Consider the following 23,101-nt stretch of genomic DNA (forward strand, 5'->3'; position numbering starts at 1 on the left):
GTGGCAACTCTTTAAATGTCAAAAGATACTTAACATATATGCACACTAAATATATTATTTTTATCAGACTAACCATTCACAATTCCTTCATCTCTTTCTTGTATGACATTTTCACCCTGGTCCCTTTCATCCAAATTCTTTCTAATAAGTTAATGATTTTTTTTCTCCTCCTCATTAAACTGAACACAGTTTTCCAAGTGTGAAAAAATAAGATTATAACATTGCATATGGTGAGTATTTTTTTAAAACAATCCTATCAACCGCTCATGTTTGAACTCATAATACACAGGGATTTAACCACATAAACTGCAACCAACTCAAGTTTCCCTTACTTCATTTTTGCAATTATTTTTAATATAAATATAAGATTGTAAAGATTTCCATATTTTCCCATCTTGTGTTTTTTGTCCCAAAAGTCCAAGATCATTTGTATACTGATCTAGCAAACCATCATTTTGCTGTCCCTCTCAAATTTTGATCTCCTACATATCTGATAGGCATGTGTTTTAAATATTTGTATAAGGCATTTGCTAAAATTAAATAGAATAGGCATAAGAGCAGAATTTTCTAATATACACACAAAAATATTATTCCTAGGTAACATTAGTCCATGCAACAGAATCTAAAGCAGTCATTTATTCAGCTATGAATCTGATCAGTCTATGACTCTCTCCCTTATACATATAGCGATCATCAGAAACTACCAAAAATGTCTAGCTAAAATCAAGAAACCACGTATTTGAAATCCATTAATCCTATAAGAACACAAAGAGGTGAATCTCTGTTGCTTGTTTTATGATGGCTGTTTTCTAAGATTCTAAATCACTATCAGTCTAGTAATATTTTCTAGAAAGTGATAGACATCAAGCTTGTTAGTGAATATTTTTCAGAATATAATTTTTATGTCTTTGTTCAACACAATTTAAATAGTTGTTTATTTTTTTCTAAATATATATTTCTTTCTCTTATGAAATAACTGGAAGAAGATATAAAAACGTCCCCTGCCCCCATTCAATTTTCTTTTCCTACTTAGGACTACTTCTCTAAAACTTTTAGTAAAATAATATTATGTATATGTAGTACTAATTTTATTTTATTACCTCATATAAAACTGTTGTGTTTCCGTGTAGAAGAGGTCCATAACAGATATAGGAATGTCCGACAACCCAGCCTAAGTCAGAAGCTGCCCACCACACCTAAACAAAAAGAAGATAATAAAATACATATATCTTAACCAGAGAAATGTCATGTAATGTGAATTTAAAACCATGATTACCTCTCCAGGTTTAAGTCCATATATAGAAGACATTGACCAGTTAAGCATTACAGCGTATCCTCCAGTGGGCCTCACCACACCCTAAAGAGAAAAGGTGAAATTAAAATCAATAGACAGTGTGTTAAAAGATTCTCTCTCTTCATACTGTCCACTTAAAAAAAGTTCCTGTTTAGAGTATTTCATATTCTATAAGCTATAAATAACTCTGGCTTTCATATAATTGTATCTGAATCACTATTTCTTTGGCTCCTCCAATAATAAAAATAGAATAATTTGTCTATATTAGTCCATTTGCAGAATCCATTCTCACAGACCATTCTGAACCTTCTAAAGAAAACATGATTTCATGGAATCACATGCAATAAAAAAAATTTACAGTGGTAACATAAATTATCAACATTACAGAGAATTCCCTGGCAGTCCAGTGGTTAGGACTCTGCACTTCCACCGTGGGGGGCATGGGTTCGATCCCTGGTCAGGGAACTAAGACCCTGCACGCTGTGCACGGCCAAAAAAAAAAAAAATCAAAGACTTAGCATGAAATTTTCAACAATTACATTTTCACACATATTTCCGGAACAAAAATGGAAACTCTCAAAATTAAGTGCACAGAAATGTCAAAGGTAGCTGTATGCCTAAGAAACAGACTACTATAAGGATATTTATTCCTTAATATTATTAAATAATAACAGGATGCTTAGAGGAAAGAGTCATATTCTAACTGGATCCTTCATACAATGCTACCCTTGTGGTCACACTACCACAGTATCAGAGCTGAGCAGTTCTTTAGTGATGAATTCTCAAACTCTGAGGAATCAATCCTGATGAGTTGGATCTAAGGCTGACAGATTTTCCTTACATTACATTTGGGCAAAAGTAGGGATTGTTACACCACGGTACTATAGTTTCTAGCAGCTATCCTTGACAGTGAACATATTCAATGTTAATACAAGATTAATTTTTGAAAACTGAGCACAAGAGTTATCATAAATAATAACTGATAGTAAATTTAATAATTAATTTCATTTATTGCTTCACTATAAACATTAATCATCATTGGCTCAAAAAGACTTAATGATGTGAATATTCAGAGCAAGAAGGTGAATGCTTGCTAAGAAATATGTTATATTTCACTCACAAGTATTTTCAAGCACCTCTCAGTAGAGCAACTAGAATTGCTTTGTGAAGAAGATAATTATTTTACCTGAAAGGGCACACATGGTCCTAATTAACGAACGTGCTACTAGTTGAACATTTTTTGGCACAGTTCTGTAACTGTAACACACATACATGAATCAGGAAATGAAAAAGAAATTGACTTTCTGTTTGTTACTAAAATTGCTGCTCTCCTCAGGTACCACTAATAAAACATAGGTATCAAGCTGTGGAATACATTTTATCTGGTCTCTTGGCAAACATCACAGGCAACTTTGTTGGCATTTGATGGGTACTTTCTAGGTTGTATGACATGGTTAGCATGCAGTTAGCTCTCTTGATCACCTTGGGAGTATTAGAAATCCTAAGCCCCTGCCAGTAAATTTCACACATGCATTTTCCCACGTAAACTGAGCAGCTCTTTACCGAGTATATGCTGTATGGTCTTCCACGCATTTTGCTAATTTGTTTGTCCTATTGAGAAGGTCTTTTCCTATAGTTCAATACCTTGATGAATTTGATATTAATCAACTTGCAAACACTCTTTTCTAAAACTTTTTATTCGTTTGGTAGAGGATAAAATGTGAAGTTTTTTCATAGACAATATGCTATCCATATTATTTGATAATTAATGTCAGTCATGATTTCACTTAAGATGTTTTAGAATTTCTCTTCACCTGCCTGTCCCTGCATTTAGAGGTCATATTTATAAATAATTCTAAATATCATTATAAATGGGTAAATTTTTATATTAAATGAGGGTAAGATTAATCAACTGGAAGTTATAGAAAGGAATAAAAGGCTAAGGAGAAAATAAATGAGTAGTAATTCATTTGTAAAACTTAGAAGATATTTTAAAGGATAGGTTATCAAATTCCTGTTTGCCTCTCAAGTGAACCCTTCTTTAAAGGTTATTTACCAATGTTGCTTTGTCTGTAAAATGGTGGCTACCTAAATCCATTTGACCCCAAAAAGTTAGACTTAAAAATGAGACCATGCATGAAGAAGTATATAAAATTATACAGGTTAGAATTTAATGTCCTCCTAACAAAATTATTTCCTTAATTCTAGCAATTACTGTTTTTTTAAAAAGTTTTCCCTGTGCTAATACCACACAAAAGGCAGAAATATTAAAAATTTAGAGGTTATCATTGAACATTCTCATTAAAACAACTAAAGTGGAGCTACAGGAGACAGAAAAGTCATGTCTGTTTATCATTGGTCTTTGATATCCACTTATTTTTATTTTTTTAAAGAATGAGTATAAAATTTTTCTTCAGACATCTTTTTTTATTCATTAATATAGATTATCAATATGAAATAACAGATGACAGTTTTCAATTTACTGGGTATTTGGTATGGTGTAGAAAATAAAACTGCATAATTTCATATACTCCATGTAGATCTTTTATAAGAAGTTCAAGAGTAAAAAAACTGAAAGATTAGTTTTAAGAAGAGAGTTTCTTTATTATAATATTAATATGTGACTAACATTAAGATGATAAAGCATTTCTTGTTTGTAATCATATTTTCCAGGTAATGATAATTAAAATGCAAAAGATAAACCCTGTTCAGCCTCCGAAAATACATAAACCATGCTCAGAAAAACCTACAAATCATTATACTCTAGTATGCAAAATTAATCAGAAACAAAAAATGGCATTTTAAAGTATATCTGAAATCTTCAGTATGAGATATAAATATTCAGCATCAGTGCTTACCCCTAAAACACAAGCATGACGCATTTCACTCTTTTGAATATGTTACTTTATGTACTTATACTATCTACCTTAAAAGTAAAGATAGATGATCTAATATATTTTCAGAAAAGTCCCGTAACCTGCCAATACACTGCTCTAGTTTTTGTAGGATCAGCCATAATACTTCAAGTCTTCTGGAGAACTTGAAAAACATCCAGGTGGGACTAACACTCCATGTCCCTAATAAATACATGAAAGTGAATTCTATCTCAGAATAGATAGGTGCTCTTTAAACAAAACACTTTTAATGTATATGGGTATTTTAAAAATTCAGTCCATACGAGTGAAACTAAAGGCTGATTATTCATCATCCAGGAATGGGACGGCAGTTATCACAGATGGTTCTTTATGATTTCCAGTTTAATGAGCTGCCTTTGAAGACAAGGAAAGCCACAAAATATTGTAAATGGGGCCATTAACATAAAACAGAAAACATGTCTGTATCAAATGTGTACTGTTTGGTTGCCACAATTAAAAAAAAATACAGTTGAAATAACATCAGTTGTAGTAGAAGAGAAAGGAAGTTTAAGATGTGTGGTAAGATTAAGAGTTTGCGAGTCTTTAAAATGTTTTTTAATAGATCTATAAAAATCTGAATGGCAAATCTCAAACTATTCAGGTAAGAGAAGTCTAGATAGAGTAACCGACAAAACCTCATACTTCCTAAGTTGAGCCCCTCTATCACCCTACTCTGTAGTAAAGACTTATACAAGACAAATATACATATTTACATACATAAAATAGATATTCATTCACACATACATATGTAAATACATATGCATATATGTCTATATGTACACGTGTATATGCCTATGCTTTGTATGTATGTTGATATATACATTTCAATTCAGTCTGGCAAATTACGTAAAAGCAAAACAAGAAGAAAGAGGAAACAAAAATATTACCTGAAGAAAAGAAATCTATCACCAAAGAACAGTTGGAGTCAGTGAGTTGAAAAGTATGAGGTATGGTTCTGCTTACTTAAAAACTCCAACAAACCAACAATACTCTTGCTCTCATAGTGGTTTTACAGGTGGTATCCCCTCTTCCTAGAATGGACCCTCACCCCTTTTCTGAACCTGGTTAGCTCCTACTTGATCACACAAGCACTTAACAACACTGTGAAAGTGTCACCTCTTCTGGAAGCCATCCACACCCACTAGGTTTGTGTTAAAAGCCTCTCTCTCCTCTTTCATGGCCCCAAGACCTGCAAACTTCTCTAAGCCTCTGAGCACTAACAACATGCACCTACTGCTAAGTCTCCTCCACCACTCTGGGCACCATAAGAATGCTTTTGTGTCTTCAGCATAGAATAGGCAGTTAATACATTTTCTGACTGATTAAAAGAGTTAACAGTTAAATGAATAAGCACATGTATGAAAACTATAATTTTTTAAAAACATTCTTCTTTGTTCAAGAGAAACCCTTGAAACCTTCAGAATTTAATGAATCATATTAGTAGAAATGGAATGATTCCATTCGGTATATTTTGTCAAACATAAAATCTCTTGCTGTAGACAAGACAATGACTCTGAAGCTGCCTCTATGGAGGATACTTTAGCAGCAGTATAATTTTTTATTGGTCTGAGCAACTGTGAGATAAGGGGCAAAGGTGTAGCAAATTCAGCATTTTAACTGCAAGAATTGTACCACAGATTAAAAAAAAAAAGTTCACAGGTTTTTTTATTTGACTTTCTCTTATTTTTTTCTACAGTATAGAATATGAATAAGTCACCTAACACATAGGAATAAAAGTTAACATAAATTATATAAATTCACATCAGGACAAAGGACTTATCTACCACTTTCCTGTCATGCCTTCTTTTCTAATTCTTTGCTTTTGGTTTCTTTTCCCCTGTGCTCCTTTGGCACTCATTTTTTTTTTGGTTATCTCCATACCTCCATGACAGCAAGCCGGAAGAAGATAAATATGACCATCACTAAATCTCCCACTCCCAAAACGACACCCCATCCAGATGAGGATTCTTCTATTGTGTAGTTCCTTGAAGTAACTTGAATATAGGTACCTAAACCAAACAGGATAAAAGTGTACAACAGGACAGAAATGTATGCAAAGCAGCTCAGCTGTGGTTGCTAGAATATGTGCAGCAGCTAACAGATTAACCTGTCATATAACAACCTGACAAATCCAGGGTTGGCAGATGCAGAGACGCAAATATGCCCTAGATAGATCTGAAAATTCTAACCAAAAAACAGACTGCATTGTGTGTGTCTTATATGTGCCTATGAGAAATGAGCTTTTTTTTTTTTTTTTTAGAAATGAGCATTTTTAAGCAGCATATTTTTATGGGCTCACAACATTATTTTTCCTCATGAAGATCAAAGATCAAGAAAACAAATTATATGATGACATGAAATTTATATTTAAATGTTTGTGTGCTCATCTTTCCTGTACTTCTATTCTGGGAATCGCAATATTAAAAATTCAGATCCTATTAATTCTGATTATGTCTACCAAAAATGAAGTGAGAATCTTATGAATAAAGAGGCATCTGGATACTCAATATCTTGTAATAACCTATAATGGAAAAGAATCTACAAAAAGAATATATATCTACATAACTGAATATATACATACATATATATATATATATATAAAGCTGAAACACTTTGCTGTACACCTGTAACTAATACAATATTGTAAATCAGCTATATTTTAATTTTAAAAAAAGGCATCTGGGAGCTAACTGGAAAAGTAGGAGATTATTTAACAAATATTCTGATGATCTACCATGGCCCCATTCTAAGGTTAGTGCCAGAGTGGATTCAAAGATGTATGAAGTATATTCTAAGACCTCAGAGAACATGCAATGTTATGAAAATAAGTAAATAAAAAGTAATATATTAAAAAGTAGAATAAAATAAGTGGCATAAATATTTGTTGGCAACATATAATTTCAATGCAATTGAAATTCTAAAGTCCACTGGAGGGTTAAAGGAAATGTTTCTGAAAGACCTTGAGAAACGACTACTTTGTCTTGCCATTCTGCATGTCCTACTCTGTTAAAACCTACCCGTTCCCATGATTTAAACACCATTCCTCTACAACCAATGACGTTCCAAGGGTCTATCTGCAAATCCAGATGTATTCTTGGACCCAGACTTTCACTTCCAGCTACTGGCTGGGCATCTCCATGTTAATGTCCCAAGGATACATCATACTCAATATGTCCAAAACCTCCCAGTTTTCTCAGCCCCAAACCATTTTCCTTTGTTTCTACTTTAGTAAATGTTCGAAACCACTCTTCTATGTTCTCAGGTTCAAGGTCTTGGACTCCTCCTCTGCCTTACTCTTATCCTTGAACCAAATCTGATTGTTCCCTAATAAGTTTGCTGTCCTAAGTAAGGTCCTAAACTAAACACAGCCTGGAAAACCAATCTCCTAGTTTCCATTATGTGTATTTGCCTATCTTCTCAACAAAATGTTGCAAGGGTTACCTTCCTTCATATTTTTTCTTAAGAAGCATTAGTGCTCTCCATTCCTTACATACAGTATATAAACTAAATTTCTTGGCTCAGTTTTAAGCAATTGGCCCCTGCCTATATATCTGGCCATTTCTCTTCTTTATCTGCACCAAATGCACTAGCCATCCTGGAACCTTCCTTACACGCTCCTGCCTTTGCTTATGTCGACCCAATCTACCTCACATGCCCTCCTCCCTATTATGTCACCTGATGAAGAAGTTCTATTCATCTTTCAAATGTCACCCTGTCGGGCTTCCCTGGTGGCACAGTGGTTGAGAGTCCGCCTGCCAATGCAGGTGACACGGGTTCGTGCCCCGGTCCGGGAAGATCCCACATGCCGCGGAGCGGCTGGGCCCGTGAGCCATGGCCGCTGAGCCTGTGCGTCCAGAGCCTGTGCTCCGCAACGGGGGAGGCCACAACAGTGAGAGGCCCGCGTACCGCAAAAAAAAAAAAAAAAAAAAAAAAAAAAAAGTCACCCTGTCAAGTGCTTTCCCTGACATCTCCCTGATAAAACAGCACTCCCACTCTTTCTATCACCCTTACCCTGCTTTATTTTTCTTCATAACACATCACAGACTGTATAGTTCTTTGTTTACTTCCTGTGTCTAGCCATAGAATGTAAACTTCTAAAAGATAGATATATATTTGGGTGCTCAGTAATCTTTGTTGCATTAATGGAATTTAATCCTTCAGACACCATCCAATCTCATCTTTTCTTCAAGAAAGCAAGAAGTAGGGTTGCCCTCTTAGGGCAAGGATCACAGACTATCTTACCTTATCTGTGTTGATATATATTAAAATCCCACTATGCTGAAGGGGCTGTGGTTTACTCATATTTTTATCTCTTTTAGCACCTAATGAACAGTCAATAATGCATACTGAATTGAGCTAAATTCAATGTGAACAGAAATCTCCGAACAATTAAATTCTAAATTAATCTCCGAACAATTAAATCCTTCTCCAATCTATAGAAATAGATTATCTTCAGGATGGGACTACATTACAAGGAAAATGAGGATGATTAAAACATCAAACAATCTTCAGTTTGGGCATCTAGGAATCCCACAAAGAACTCCTTGACCCAGAGAAAACCTGGAATAGCTAGGTTTCTTCCTTATCTGGAACCACCACTTTTCAGAGTTAATGCCCTGTATATTACTTTTATTTTATTTCTACTACACTAGCTGAGTCAGCTTTGAGTTGATGACAAGCTCTTCTTCGGCCCTCTCATGAGGATCCCCATCCAGGCCACAGTGAGTTTCAGTCTTGAGGTGGCAGAAAAGTTTTTATAAGATTCCTTCCGGCTTTTAAGGAGCTAAATTGATTTTTTTTATTTGGTTAGGTTATACTATGTTTTCAGGGTCAGTGGTTTCATCTCATGCTGATACTTTTATATTAGATTATAACTTGCTGAGTCCCCTTTTATTTTACAGCCAAACGTTCATTTGGACTCTATGTGCATAATGCAGGATTGCAAAAAGTGAAGGGTAAGGATTGCATCCAGCAGATCCTTTGGACTGCTTATACAAACATATCTTAGAGTCTGCAATATAAGAAATATTTATTTTTCAGATGACCAGAGTTCTTAAAATAATCATAGGGCTTTGATTTTACAACAACACAAATATCTTCAGGTATATGCATTAATTTATTTATGCACTCAACAAAAATTTGAGTACCAACTACATATAAAACACGATGGTAGAACAAAATGTAATAAAACATGGTCTCTGTACTCCGAGAAAATATATCCCTCTACCAAACGTTCTCTTTTTCACAAGCAAGTGAATTTTATATAAAACGTCTTAAGTCTTAATTTTCCTTTATTTACATCTAAACTAACATAATCACTAGTTTAAGAGTGTTAGCAGGTAATTTTTCAGAATTCTGATGCTACAGAGGTCCGATATCAATAAAGAGGCCAATGCCCTATAGGATTCAAGTGATTGTAAAAGTCCCTTTGCCTGCTATGATTCAATGAATATTGAACTCCTTAATAAAGATTAATAGGAAGATGATATCACAAGTCTTTATGAATTTATATGAAAAAACAGTATTATTTAGAGATACTAGGCAAAAGTGGTATTTGTTTGGTATCTGACACATTCAGGATTATTGACACTTTTGACTTTGTTTTGTGAAAACACCTTTCAGGGTAAAAGACTTAAAAAACCCCTGAGTGTCTTCAGTGCTGCAAATCAAATAGTTCAATCCCCTGGATAAATTCCCTGTTGTTCAGACTGTCTAGGCCAATTCTCAAAGTTGCATTTTTAACGATGAATTGAATTTCTCTAAATCAAAAATCAGTTTTCATACTGTATGAAGGTTATGCCTCAATTTAAAAAATAAAAATATTTCATTTAAAATATATTTTATAAAATTTTATTAAACCAACTGATATTCAATCAAATATATATTAATTTTAACAGCTTACTAAAGCAATTGAATATTGCTGATAATTGTGAAGATTCTGAAAGAAATAAGGACAAAGCATTTGACATTAAACATAATGAATATTTTTTTTTTAACATCTTTATTGGAGTATAATTGCTTTACAATGGTATGTTAGTTTCAGCTTCACAACAAAATGAATCAGTTATATATATACATATATTCCCATATCTCTTCCCGCTTGCGTCTCCCTCCCTCCCACCCTGCCTATCCCACCCCTCCAGGCGGTCACAAAGCACCGAGCTGATCTCCCTGTGCTATGCGGTTGCTTCCCACTAGCTAACTACCTTACTTTTGGTAGTGTATATATGTCCATGCCTCTTTATCGCTTTGTCACCGTTTACCCTTCCCCCTCCCCATAGCCTCAAGTCCATTCTCTAGTAAGTCTGTGTCTTTATTCCTGTTTCACCCCTAGGTTTTTCATGACATTTTTTTTTTAAATTCCATATATATGTGTTAGCATACGGTATTTGTCTCTCTCTTTCTGACTTACTTCACTCTGTATGACAGACTCTAGGTCTATCCACCTCATTACAAATAGCTCAATTTCGTCTCTTTTTATGGATGAGTAATATTCCATTGTATATATGTGCCACATCTTCTTTATCCATTCATCCGATGATGGACACTTAGGTTGTTTCCATCTCTGGGCTATTGTAAATAGAGCTGCAATGAACATTTTGGTACATGACTCTTTTTGAATTTTGGTTTTCTCAGGGTATATGCCCAGTAGTGGGATTGCTGGGTCATATGGTAGTTCTATTTGTAGTTTTTTAAGGAACCTCCATACTGTTCTCCATAGTGGCTGAACCAATTCACATTCCCACCAGCAGTGCAAGAGTGTTCCCTTTTCTCCACACCCTCTCCAGCATTTATTGTTTCTAGATTTTTTGATGATGGCCATTCTGACTGGTGTGAGATGATATCTCATTGTAGTTTTGATTTGCATTTCTCTAATGATTAATGATGTTGAGCATTCTTTCATGTGTTTGTTGGCAGTCTGTATATCTTCTTTGGAGAAATGTCTATTTAGGTCTTCTGCCCATTTTTGGATTGGGTTGTTTGTTTTCTTGTTATTGAGCTGCATGAGCTGCTTGTAAATTTTGGAGATTAATCCTTTGTCGGTTGCTTCATTTGCAAATATTTTCTCCCATTCTGAGGGTTGTCTTTTGGTCTTGTTTATGGTTTCCTTTGCTGTGCAAAAGCTTTGAAGTTTCATTAGGTCCCATTTGTTTATTTTTGTTTTTATTTCCATTACTCTAGGAGGTGGGTCAGAAAGGATCTTGCTGTGATTTATGTCATAGAGTGTTCTGCCTATGTTTTCCTCTAAGAGTTTGATAGTTTCTGGCCTTACATTTAGGTCTTTAATCCATTTTGAGCTTATTTTTGTGTATGGTGTTAGGGAGTGATCCAATCTCATACTTTTACATGTACCTGTCCAGTTTTCCCAGCACCACTTACTGAAGAGGCTGTCCTTTCTCCATTGTACATTACTGCCACCTTTATCAAAGATAAGGTGTCCATATGTGCATGGGTTTATCTCTGGGCTTTCTATCCTGTTCCATTGATCTATCTTTCTGTTTTTGTGCCAGTACCATACCGTCTTGATAACTGTAGCTTTGTAGTATAGTCTGAAGTCAGGGAGCCTGATTCCTCCAGTTCCTTCTTTCGTTCTCAAGATTGCTTTGGCTATTCGGGGTCTTTTGTGTTTCCATACAAATTGTGAAATTTTTTGTTCTAGTTCTGTGAAAAATGCCAGTGGTAGTTTGATAGGGATTGCATTGAATCTATAGATTGCTTTGGGTAGTAGAGTCATTTTCACAATGTTGATTCTTCCAATCCAAGAACATGGTATATCTCTCCATCTATTTGTATCGTCTTTAATTTCTTTCATCAGTGTCTTATAATTTTCTGCATACAGGTCTTTTGTCTCCTTAGGTAGGTTTATTCCTAGATATTTTATTATTTTTGTTGCAATGGTAAATGGGAGTGTTTTCTTGATTTCACTTTCAGATTTTTCATCATTAGTATATAGGAATGCCAGAGATTTCTGTGCATTAATTTTGTATCCTGCCACTTTACCAAATTCATTGATTAGCTCTAGTAGTTTTCTGGTAGCATCTTTAGGATTCTCTATGTATAGGATCATGTCATCTGCAAACAGTGACAGCTTTACTTCTTCTTTTCCGATTTGGATTCCTTTTATTTCCTTTTCTTCTCTGATTGCTGTGGCTAAAACTTCCAAAACAATGTTGAATAATAGTGGTGAGAGTGGGCAACCTTGTCTTGTTCCTGATCTTAGTGGAAATGCTTTCAGTTTTTCACCATTGAGGATGATGTTTGCTGTGGGCTTGTCATATATGGCCTTTATTATGTTGAGGAAAGTTCCCTCTATGCCTACTTGCTGCAGGGTTTTTATCATAAATGGGTGTTGAATTTTGTCAAAAGCTTTCTCTGCATCTATTGAGATGATCATATGGTTTTTCTCCTTCAATTTGTTAATATGGTTTATCACATTGATAGATTTGCGTATATTGAAGAATCCTTGCATTCCTGGAATAAACCCCACTTGATCATGGTGTATGATCCTTTTAATGTGCTGTTGGATTCTGTTTGCTAGTATTTTGTTGAGGATTTTTGCATCTATGTTCATCAGTGATATTGGCCTGTAGTTTTCTTTCTTTGTGACATCCTTGTCTGGTTTTGGTATCAAGGTGATGGTGGCCTCGTAGAAGGAGTTTGGAAGTTTTCCTCCCTCTGCTATATTTTGGAAGAGTTTCAGAAGTATAGGTGTTAGCTCTTCTCTAAATGTTTGATAGAATTCGCCTGTGAAGCCATCTGGTCCTGGGCTTTTCTTTGTTGGAAGATTTTTAATCACAGTTTCAATTTCAGTGCTTGTGATTGGTCTGTTCATATTTTCTATTTCTTCCTGATTCAGTCTTGGCAGGTTGTGCATTTCTAAGAATTTGTCCATTTCTTCCAGATTGTCCATTTTATTGGCATAGAGTTGCTTGTAGTAATCTCTCATAATGAATATTTTTATATATTTAGACACAATATGTCTTTAAGATATAAAGTACTTTCAGTCAGTAGTCAAATATTCGCAGTGCAAAACAATCTGCCACTATCCCTAAGATAGTGCATACCTTTGGCAACCCCGTTGTTCCAGATGTGTAAAGAATATACAGCGGATGTTCGGAAAGAACAGGAACACAGTCATGTGACTGTGCTTTTGCCATCTCTTCATCCCAATCAAGGTCACGACCTGGCGCCAAAGGAACCGGCTCCTACAAAGCAAAAATATAGGAATATGCACTGAACAAAGGAGATTATATCAGGAGAACACTGGAGAGTAGCTAAATCTACATTAGTCTGAGCATCTGACTGAAATCTAGGCCTATAGAGCACTAAATATCAGACTTATGACTCAGTATTTCAGGGTCACGAGTTAAGATAAATGTTCATAAAAAAATCCAATAGTTTGATGTTGGCTTCAACTAAACTTACAACCGAAAATGTTTTATTCAAACCTAGAGATATCCTTAAGAAATTCAATATGATGCAGGCATGATTTCATCAACAGTCAGAGCTTAACTAACAGAGGTTCATGCTTCTATAAATGCATGTACACTAACACCTTTATAAGCTAACTTCTATTTTCTTTTTGACCTGAAACACACACTTTATTTTTCTTAATTGGGGTATAGTTGCTTTACAATGTTGTGTTAGTTTCTGCTGTACAAAGAAGTGACTCAGCTATATGTATATATATATCCCCTCCCTCTTGGACCTCCCTCCAATCCATCCCCCCATCCCACCCATCTAGGTCACCACAGAGCACCAAGCTGAGCTCCCTGCACTATACAGCAGGTTCTCACTAGCTATCTGTTTTATACATGTTAGTGTATATATGTCATTCCCAATCTCCCAATTCATCTCACTCCCCCTTCCCCCGCCCCGTGTCCACATGTCCATTCTCTACCTCTGTGTCTCTATTCCTGCCCTGCAAATAGGTTCATCTGTACCATTTTTCTAGATTGCACATATATGTGTTGATATACAATATTTTTCTCTTTCTGACTTACTCTGTATGACAGACTTTAGGTCCATCCATGCACCCCAATATTCACTGAAGCACTATTTACAATAGCCAGGACATGGAAGCAACCTAAATGTCCATTGACAGATGAATGGATAAAGAAGATGTGGTACATATATACAATGGAATATTACTCAGACATAAAAAGGAAAGAAATTGGGTCATTTGTAGAGACGTGGATGGACCTAACTTCTATTTTTCACAACTTATTTCTTTTACTTTGGAACTACTGTCTTCACAATGAAATCTCAACTAACCCAATAAAATTTCTCTTTATACAGGGCCATTTAAGAGTAATACTGCGGCCATTTTTCCAAATGAGAGAATATTAAATAACTTTCAGGGGTGGAGGAGTAATCTACTTCTGCTTTTTCAAGAACAAAAATCAGTTTTGAAGTTAATGAGAGTATGAGACATACACAAAAAGCTATCCAAGTTTTCCTCCATCTACATTATTGACTAATATGGTAGAAATGTTTGTTTTCTTTTATGTTCCTAGAACCAAGCTCTAGTGTTATAAACTTTATAATAATAGAGCCATGAATTAGACAGACAAATCTTAAGTTAGACAGACCTCTTTAAAAATGGTGCCAATGAAATAAGCCAGATAGATGAAGAAAAAAGAAGTGGCTTATGGAAAAATTACTCTAGTGGGGAGTTATAGCTATTTAATTCTAGTTATGATCCAGTACATATCTAGTTATTTTATGAAATGTTGACTAAGCTCAAGATGACACATCAGGAAGTTTACAGTTGGCGAACTTGTTAGTAGGCACAAGGCAAGACTTGTGAAAGTAAGTTCCTCAGTGAAAGTAAGTTTACCACCACTAATACTGTAGTATGAATATTACTGTAATGCCATATGCCATAAAAACTGTATAATTATTCACTCATTAGTGTGTAGGCTGGGCTACCATGAAGCAATCATATTGCTGCTTCTTCTTTATCAATGCATGAATCATTACACCTAAATATTTCTTTTTCACATTATCTTTTCTGTGAATTTCTTTTTCACATTATCTTTTCATTTTTGATGTTTAGTGTTGCAATACGTAGAACATCTACAGTGTTTTGTATCATATAAGCCAATATTGATGCAGGTACTGATAGACAATTCAGCTTGTAAACAGATGACATAAACTTATGGTATGAGTAAATATAGTTATAAATCTACTTTCTCTTCCTTATGATTTTTTTAATAACATTTTCTTTTCTCTAGCTTACTCTATTGTAAGAGAATATAGTATATAATACATAAAACGTGCTAATCAACTGGTTATGTTATTGGTAAGGCTTCCAGTCAACAATAGGCTATTAGGTAAGTTTATGGGGGAGTCAAAAGTTATAAGCAGATTTTCAACTGCCCAGTGGGCCACTGTCCCTAACCCCCGCACTGGGTCAACTGTATTATTATTATAGTTATAATGTAAATTAATAAAGGACACCACAATAGACTACACATTCATTCTAATTCATTAATATTACAGATACTCCTATGTTCCAATCTTTTTGTTTTAAGCTCGTTTTTTATAATGACAGAAAATATCATTCTTTTTTGCCAAAAATAGTGACATTCCTGAAGTATTGTATATTCAACAGTTTATAAATCAAGCGTTCCTTTCAAATGGTCAAAAAGAGGCATCCTTAGCACATCACCATAAGCAAGGACCAAATTCAATATTCAGATTACCATATTTGGACGATTATAAATGAGAACTTTATCTGGCTTGTGTTGTCCTATTCTCAGAGCTTCTTCTAGAAGTGGTATGTATTCTACCTTCCTTCCAGGTTCAATGCCAAACGATGCTGTAACAACGACCTTGGGCTACAATGAAAAATAAGTAAATAAATACATGAGAAAGCTTAACCATCCTGATTAAGGTAACCACAATATTTCAGATGCAGGCTGACAATTTAACATTTCTTAAGAAACGTTTGAATGATTCTGTTCTCTATTAAATAAAAGGCCTGAAAACCAATAAGCTATTTTTAAATGTTATAGCCCTAACCACTTCCACATAAATCTCACTTACCTGTTCAGAATTCCACACTTAATGATGCTTCTGGCTAATAAACATGAGCTTTTAAAAAATACTTTCGAAAGAATTCATTAAATCAGGTAGATGTAAATTTGCCATGAACCAGTGAAACGGAAGCCTAGGGCCCCCTCACTTGCAGAGGCCTGCATAACAGCTGGTTGTTGCTGAAGTTGTAGCATTTCTTAGCGGGGGAAGACCCAGCCTGACTGCTATTAGGAAGCATTTCTAAGGTTTTTTATGTAAGCATCTCTGCTTGAACACCTAGAGAGAACTCAGAAGGAAGAGACCTGAGTCTCCAATAATTATTTTATGATTATTTTCTCATTCCAAATACATACTCTTTTTCACCAAATTTTATATTGTCATTTTGTCATATTTTTCTTAAAAGGGCCCTCATTTAAGTTTCAAGCCCCACAAAACCTGAACATGCCCCCGTCATTAAGACACACTTGGCACTCTTCTTTACCTGACAACTTGCTAGTCATTCTTCAAGATATGCACAGGTGTAGCTAAAAGGCTTAGGATCAATCTTCCTTCCCTGGTAGATTCTGAGCAGGCCTCAGATATCCAACTATAGTCAAAGTGTTCCTTTGTCCCCACCTCTGCACAGGAAGCTCTCCCAGGCCAAATTTGGACCCTGTTACCTCCCTGTCTCCTATGCCTGTTACAATGCTTGCCATACCATAAGCTCTCAACAAATATTTGTGGCACTGAACCAAAATTCTCGTTAATCTGCAAAACAAACATATCTTTATTCTTTTAAGTACACTGTTTCTTCACGAAGAAATCCAAAGCAAAGGAAACAGATAATAAATTACTCAGGAGAAAGATAATCAGTCCAACATAGTGCACCTATTCCTGAATTTTGATTTCTGGTTACAATACATTTCATCTAGGGAAGGTTTATATAATGTCAAATATATGCATATATAGCACTTTCTGGTTTTTAATGTCATTTAATATTCATGGAGCTGAGGCTCAGTGCAGTTGCATAGCTTGCTCCAGGTTAGAAGTGTTAGAAAGAGGGCCAGTACTGACTGATTTCAGAATCTTCCTCTTTCCACTATTTCAAGCTGCCTTTTAAAAGGAAAGAAATGAAAGAGTAAATCTTGTATCCTTTTTTAAAGGTCAGACATTTGAATATAATTCACATTTTAATATCTGAAATATGGACAAAAATAACTCCAGATAACATTCCCTAAGATTAGAATTTTAAATTCTGAATAAATGAAAGTTACACATCAAATTAAAAACATATATAGAATATATCAAAAGTTGAATAATTTAATAATTATTGATAATTTATATTAATAATTTATATTTATAATATTAATATTATAAATAATTATTGAATAATTTAAAGTCAAAATTAGATTCTTCCTCTAGAAAACAATCCCTTTCACATTTCTATTAAGAGCCTTTTATTGGAGGTTTTATTCCATCTCAAGTGGACTACATTCTTCCCATCTTCATCTGTTAAAATAAAACTTTTTCTTCGGCCTAATTAGTTGAAAATTACATCAAAATCATCCCTGGTTTCAATTATCATCCAAATATCTACGGTATGTATCTCTACCTCCATCTCCTCGCCATTAATTTGACTTGCTCAATGGTCCCGCCCATAAGAATATGCACTTACTGCCTAAACTCCTTAACAAGTTTGGGGGTGGGGGAGGTGTCTATGTGTGTGTGTCTTATGGATGAAAACTCCTCCAGTGATACAGCATGAGTTTTATAAATTCTTATTATATATATAGATATAGATATAAATTTTCCCACATCGTATAAAATCTTTTAAAAAAGAAACAATATATATATCATACCTTTGCCCAAATGGTGTTTAAGATTTCTGTAGCTGAAAAGCCAGAGTCTATAGCTTCCTCAGGGAAGTCTCCAACCGCCCACTGATTTGCAGATCAGTGACTGATATTTCCCCCTAGATTTCCCTTCATAAGCACTAACTCAACATGTTTTTAAAAAGAGAGAAAAAAGAGAATCCAGCCAGTTAGTGTGCAAACCAGCTTCCTAGTTCTAATAACTGATCTATTACCAGATGAAGTCAGATATGTAAAACCTCACCTCATGCCTAGTACTCTGGGGACCCTCAATATATATTAGTTCCCTTTTTTTTGTTAAGAATGTTTCTCATCCTGGCCTTATAAAACTCTATAAAGGTCAGTCATCTCCTACTCCCATAATGACCTTCCTTCTTTAATCTTCCCACTGCTGTTCCTCTCCTGCACATTGCCCACTAGCCACTGATTCACAAAGAGACCACCTACCAAAGGTTCTCGTTCTATCCTCTCTCCCACTCACATCATATTGCAAGACTTACCTCCTCTTAACATTGCTTAAAACATGACAGTCACCTGCTCAAAAATTTGACCGGTCAGCGTCTACAGGATGCAATTCAGACAATAACTGCCTTTTCAAGCTCACCTTCTCTCCCTCTTCAATCACATTGGTCTATTTGCTGTCCTTTAAATGAATTTTTACCCTTTCCTGCCTCCCATGCTAGACTCTTATTCTTTTTCTAGCCTTTTGGATCCCACTGTCATTCTCTTCAACTAGCTGAATCTTAGCCAAGATGTAACTCAAATCTCACCTCCTTCAGGAAGCTGCCTTCAGCCACCCCAACTAAAAGATATCATTCCTGCCTCTAAATCAGGGATCTGCAAACTATGATTCAGAGCCAAACTCTGCCCAAATTACATTCTGTAAAGTGTTGTTGGAACACTGCTTTGCCCTTAGTTCCTGCAGTGTCTAAGGCTGTTTTTGTGCTACAACAGCACAGCTGAGTAGTTGCAACAGAAACCATGTAACCCGAAATGCCTAAAATATTTACTATCTGGTAACTTACAGAAAAAAGTTTGCTGATTCCTGCTCTAAATTCATAGAATCATAACAGCTAACCTTTTTTTTTAAATGAGTATTATATGCCAGGCACTGTGTTAGTGCTTTAAACTCAGTATCTCAACGATATTTCACAACAGCCTTTCAAGTTTGTGATCTTAGTACCCCACCTAAACGTGTTACTTCACCTGTCCCTAACACACCCTCTTAACCACTGTGCTATACCACCATTCCTGGAAATATATAGATTATAAAACTAGTCATGTGTCCCATCCATTTGATAAGTATCATTTCTTAGCCAGTTCCAAGGACAGTACCAGGCATAGCGTGGAAGCTTAATAAATACATGTTGAATGAGTAAATTAGTTATTATTTTTCTTAAATGTCTTACACAAATATATGACAAGTTAACTTGAAAGGCTTGCACCTTATATGTTATATTCTTCACAGTATCTAGAAAGATGTCTACCACATAGGACTGACTCGAAAATAAAATTTTGGTTAATAGTGTATGCCAAATAAAAAGTAAACTTTATCTCAGTTGATAGGAGGATCTGATAAGTACAGATCACTCTTCGATGGTTCATCCACAGATAAATACAGCTGTACTATATGCAGCTACGACTTGATTCCTCCAAATAAAGCACTTACCTTTGCATGATCAATGCGACTGCTGAGTTCTCTGGATGCAAATCCCCCAAATATGAGACTATGGATGGCTCCTATCCTAGCACACGCCAGCATGGTGTATATCGCCTGGGGGATCATGGGCATGTAGATAACCACGGTGTCACCCTTCTTGACATCATGCTTGACCAAAACACCAGCCAGCTTAGAGACCTATAACAACATCATCAGATCAGCAACATGTTCTCTGTGGTAATTCACTGAACTTCTCAGTTATGACAGTAATGCAAGAAGATGATCACTGCACCCCCCACCCCACCCCCCGCCTGTAGTGGATTATAGAAGTCTGAGAAATACATATTTGATGATGGTGGTAAGAGTTTAGATGGTGACAATAATAACAGACATCTGGATTATAATAACTGACTACAAACCAACTTACTATTATTATCCCATATGAATTTCATGGCTTAAATTTGCTTAATTATTCATTCAACAACATTTTTACTAAGAAACTATCATGAGCCAGACATTGTGTTTAGGGTTGGGAACACAACACTGAAAAACAAAGACAAAGACTTGTCCCTGTGGAGCTTTTATGCTAAAGGGAGAATCTGTCAAGTGAGCAGAAAAATAAAATAATTACAAATTTAGTTATATGTTGGGTTAACTGTTGAAGGAAACAGTTAAGATCAAAAGGCTACACATGATAAAATTTGTTGCAAGAAACCTTTTCATGGGCAATTACAACAAGCTGTGGGAAGTATGCCAGATCTAAGTGAGGATCTAAGAAGTTCAACATTCTTTTATTTAAAAAATATATATTGAGTTCCTATACATCACACACCCTGTTTTCTGATACATCAGTAAACAAACAAGACAACGATCTCTATCAGAGTACTTATGTTTTAGCAGAGGATATGCAATAAATGTAATAATTATGTATTATGTTAAAAGGTATTGAGTGCTATTTGATGGGGGAATAGAGCAAAATAGAGGGGATTGGGAGTGCAGGGGATGTAATTCTCAATGGGACGATCAGAGTAGTCCCAAAAGGGATTCCCTGGTGGTCCAGTGGTTAAGACTCCACAATGACGTCCACTGCAGGGGGCATGGATTCAATCCCTGGTTGGGGAACTAAGATTCCGCATGCCGCAGCACAGCCCTCCCCAAAAAAAGATAGACCTAAGAAAGTGACATTTTAGCAATGACACATAAGAGGTTGAGACTAAGTGGATATCTGTGAGCATACTATTTCAGGCAGAAAGGGCACCAGTACAGTGACGTAAGGGGGATCATAGGTGATGTGACTGAGGAACGTAGAGGAGACCAGGGGAGCTGAAACAGAAAGAACAAGTGAGAAAGTGGTCATAGATCAGGTCAGAGAGCTAAAGGGTCAGTAGGGATCCACCGGGCAAATGGAAGGACTATGGCTTGGCTTTGAATGTGACTGTTCAAGCTAGTAAACAGAGGAGGCCTGAGAGAAGGAATTAGGCCACACTGCTATTTGAGGTTCCTTTCCTTTCACTCTGCCTCTCCTACTTTTTGAACAAGTTCAAAGGATTCTGAATCCTGATCATTCTTCCTTTTTCTCTCTATTCCCTTCCTCTGTGCAGATGGGGAAAGATGTGGTCAAGGTTAAGGGCTCTGGGGAAAGACAGACAGTAACAAACAACTCTCTCAGTGTTTTATCCTGCCCTATATTGCAAACTCTAATTTAGTGCAATTTTTGAAGAGCCCCAAGTTGCCCAGTAGAAAGTTACAAGAAAGATAAATCAAAGTAATATCAATCGTGAACTTAAATTCTATTATATGGAGCTCAAGAACAAAGACAAACACTGAACGTCATATCCAAATATCTCAGTGTAAACCCTGCAGAAAGTGGCCATGCTCTGGGATCGCATTACTGGGTGTCCTGTTTAAGGTGCAGCACTGGGAGAGACCAACGAGAAGAGTTTGTCCTATTTACAGCTATAGCCTTGGCATCTTAAATAGTGCTGAATAAAAAGAATTTTCAACCAAAACCCAATCTAGCAATGATTCAGTAACTTTATAATCCTGTCTTACTTCACAACGTTGTTGGAAGATGTCCAAAATTTTTCTGTCCTCTGAAAGAAATGAAATCAATAAATTCAAGACTTTCTTTAAAAGAAGGATCTCACAATGGCTAAATGTAGCCCCAAGATGTATTTAAGGTGGGGTCATGTCACACCTAAAAGAAAAAGAAATGAGCCAACATATTAAACTTAGAAGGTTTCATATGCAAATTCAGAATTCCAGGTTCTCTTGAAAAACTGGAAGGTCTAGCCACAGTGGGTCTGTGTTCTTGAATGACAACAATCAACTGAACCCCATGATCAGCTGCTGGGTTTGCCATGAAGTTGCTATTCCCTAGGGCTATTTATAACAGAGCTTGCATTTTTCTTTCCTTCTGGGTTTAAAATATATTCTTCTACATCCTGTTTATTTTGTCATGTGCTTACACCATAGTTCCATAACCACAGAGATGTGATATATACAGATAATTGATTTTTCTCTCATCCATGTCTCCCACTTATATTATCTGCCTGGTTCCTGCAGGCATCTGAGCTGTTAACCACTGCCTTGAAGACAATCTTCAGTCAAATTAAGCTGTACTGTGTCTATATCACCAATAGATAGTGCCCATTTGGCCTTGCTAACCTCCCTTCTTGGAGCTACTCCTCAATGTTTAGATACGACACTAACCACACCAAAGTTGCTCTGAAGACAAAAGTTTTATATGAGCAATAGAGGAAAATACCTTTTTTAGTAGTTTCTGGTGCTAAATGTCACTCCAGTAAAATTTTCCATTGTTACTTCTAAATTTTAAAATATATATATTTATTTTTATAAATATGAAAATGAATGGGTAAATAGGTTTCAGGTAAGACTTCTAACAAATAAGCTAATGAAAAATGAAATTTTAGCTCACAGCAAAAGATGGGATTGATTTAATATGAAAATATTTGAGAATGTTTCATTAAAAAATATTCCTCATTAATATTATATCTAGTGTTGGGACTTCCCTGGTGGTGCAGAGGTTAAAAATCCTCCTGCCAATGCAGGGACATGGGTTCAAGCCCTGGTCCGGGAAGATCCCACATGCCGCGGAACAACTAAGCCCGTGCGCCACAACTACTGAGATTGCGCTCTAGAGCCCACGAGCCACAACTACTGAGCCCACATGCCACAACTACTGAAGCCCGTGCGCCTAGACCCTGTGCTCCGCAACAATAGAAGCCACTGCAATGAGAAGCCCACACACCACAACAAAGAGTAGCCCCTGCTCGCCGCAACTAGAGAAAGCCCGCATGCAGCAACAAAGACCCAATGC

At 35.8% G+C, this 23,101-nt stretch overlaps 1 protein-coding gene across 5 annotated transcripts in view; it reads right to left on the reverse strand.

The window, feature by feature from the left end:
- ACSS3 (acyl-CoA synthetase short chain family member 3) overlaps window positions 1-23,101 on the reverse strand; it is a 147,767-nt gene that overhangs the window by 76,968 nt on the left and 47,698 nt on the right. For all 5 annotated transcript variants that reach the window (XR_009543339.1, XR_009543340.1, XM_060165113.1 and 2 more), the window contains exons 3-7: window positions 19,771-19,959; window positions 15,918-16,052; window positions 13,275-13,415; window positions 1,277-1,357; window positions 1,101-1,196 (exon numbers count right to left, since the gene is read on the reverse strand). Coding sequence is in view for 3 of the 5 variants with exons in the window: in XM_060165113.1 (XP_060021096.1) it covers window positions 1,101-1,196; window positions 1,277-1,357; window positions 13,275-13,415; window positions 15,918-16,052; window positions 19,771-19,959 (642 nt within the window). In the remaining 2 variants the exon portion in view is untranslated. The remainder of the gene's footprint in view (window positions 1-1,100; window positions 1,197-1,276; window positions 1,358-13,274; window positions 13,416-15,917; window positions 16,053-19,770; window positions 19,960-23,101) is intronic.

This window comes from Lagenorhynchus albirostris, chromosome 11 (assembly GCF_949774975.1).
Source record: "Lagenorhynchus albirostris chromosome 11, mLagAlb1.1, whole genome shotgun sequence".
In the NCBI taxonomy this organism is placed as follows: domain Eukaryota; kingdom Metazoa; phylum Chordata; class Mammalia; order Artiodactyla; family Delphinidae; genus Lagenorhynchus; species Lagenorhynchus albirostris.